The 2,127-nt window shown below is 38.5% G+C and overlaps 1 protein-coding gene across 1 annotated transcript; it reads right to left on the bottom strand.

Annotated features, from left to right (window-relative positions):
* Positions 1-528: 528 nt before the first annotated feature.
* LOC149160757 (wound-induced protein 1-like) lies at positions 529-1,318 on the bottom strand. The gene has a single exon (XM_089435402.1). It carries the CDS (start codon positions 1,247-1,249, stop codon positions 776-778), a length of 474 nt encoding a protein of 157 aa, XP_089291528.1. The 5' UTR covers positions 1,250-1,318; the 3' UTR covers positions 529-775.
* Positions 1,319-2,127: the final 809 nt, after the last annotated feature.

Raw genomic sequence — 2,127 nt, 5'->3', positions numbered from 1 at the left:
GTTTTATAATTTCTTGTAATAACTAGTTTTATGATTTCCGGTCATAATTTATAATTTCTTGTAAAAACTAGTTTTATGATTTCCGGTCATAATTTAGATGAATGATTTGTAGTTGTTAATGTTACAACGAAATATTTGTTTCATAATATTTGATGTCGATCACAAAAACTTAAATTTAACGATGGTTAATATTATTCTGTTAAAACCATTTTTAATATTAATGTTACAACGAAATATTTGTTTCATAATATTTGATGTGGATCACAAAAACTTAAATTTAACGATGGTTAATATTATTCTGTTAAAACCACTTTTGGAATGGAAAATATTAATTTACCAATTTCCCCGATCAAACACTTTTGGAATGGAAAATATTAATTTACCAATTTCCCCGATCAAACACTTGAAACATCCGAAATCGTCGAAGTTTAGAATCTCACATATTTGTAGATCTAAGATGCTCCTAAAATACGAGTATACCAAAGTACTGCAAAGAGAGCTACACTGTAAGATACATGGTATTATTATATTACCGGTGTCACGGTTTAGATACAAAGCATTGGTCATATCAGTTTTATTCCAGAACAACCCGACAGACCCGTCAACATAAATTCATAATTAAAAACTAGCGAAAATACCCTAAAACCAACACACGCATACACAACCTTATATAAAACGAAACCTAAACACCAGCACAGAGCTTTCGATGAAACCGAACAACTTGAACATCCGCAGGCAACATTCTGTGATCAACATGAAAGCCAATCGCAGAAAATCAGATGGAGAGGAGGAGGCCGGGCATGGATTTGTCCTTACGTTTCACAACGCTGCTCTCCCAGATGGGGGAGGGGTTTTTTTTCTCACAAACCTGGAAGTCCGTAACAGTGACTGTCGTATCGAAATACTCTCGAACTTGTATGACTATTCCTTTCTCTACCGTCCAGACGTGTATCCAATACGGAGTTTCGTCGCCTCGACTTTCAACTAACACCTTATTGCCGAGAGCGGTAATGGAGTAGGGTTTGAACTTGACACAGTGTAATTCACAGTCGGGTTCGCCTGTGAGCAAACGCGCTAGGTATCGATACCGTGGCGGGCCGTGGAACGACCACTCTATATCGGGGGCCAAAATCTTCCGCACTGTCGCGCCATCTTTCGATTCTAACGCAACGTACAGCCGAAGAATAGCCTTTTTATTTTCTTCACCCTCCAATGTGCAGTCTGTTGAGTAAGTTGGGTTAACGAGCATTGAAGACGTTGGAGATTACAGAGACCAGAACAGCCAGACAGCAGGTGAATCGAAGGCCATGGGAGGAATTAATTGGTCTACATGGGAACAATTAGTGGGTGCTCTGTGTTAAATATGAAATCGTTGTAGGTTTTTTTCGCACAGATCAAATTGAAAAAGCGACCGCAAGGGCGTGAATCGTATGCGGGGCTAGTGGATAGAAGGCCTGCTTAAAGTGAAGAAGCATCTTTAACGTAAAACTTTTCCCGGGGAAAGAGATTCCAATTGTTAAAGTGTTTGATCAAACGCCCTTCACCAGATGGCTGATCTGAATTCACCAGATAGCCTATTTTAAATTCAAATGATTCTCGCTTTTATGGTTTCTCGAATGCCCTTTACCAGAAAGATGATTTTAAATTCAAATGATTCCGATCTGGGAATACGTGTCTTTTGTGGCGTTCAAGATATGGGTAATCCGGGGCGAACACTCAGCAATCCCGTGACTTTTAGTTGTGAGGCCTAGATAGTCCTTTCACTCAATGTATTAGATAGCGTTACAGTCAATCTGGCCCGTGGGTGATTAAATGGCATTGCACAGATAATATCTGAAAATTAAGGTCAAATCGTGTTACTTTTCAAAAAGTAAAGATGATGCATGCAACGGGATTTTTGATGTTGTTACGAGGACAGTGTCCATACGTTATTATATTATTACTAGGACGAACCTTTTATTATAATCATCCCTAGGAGATGTCACTGCATGCATTAGGAGATGTCACTACATGCATAAGGTTTGATTTTAGATGTTATTAGGAGGATACTTCCATCATATTCATGAGGATGAGATATCGATAACAAGGAGATGTAACCCATGACAATAAAGCCAATTTTCTATTATC

This window comes from Pinus tabuliformis, chromosome 5_2 (genome assembly GCF_031772625.1).
Source record: "Pinus tabuliformis cultivar Carrire ecotype Pingquan chromosome 5_2, CPIR1, whole genome shotgun sequence".
In the NCBI taxonomy this organism is placed as follows: domain Eukaryota; kingdom Viridiplantae; phylum Streptophyta; class Pinopsida; order Pinales; family Pinaceae; genus Pinus; species Pinus tabuliformis.
Note: the sequence above shows the minus strand (reverse complement) of the source record. Positions and strands in the feature narration are given on the sequence as shown.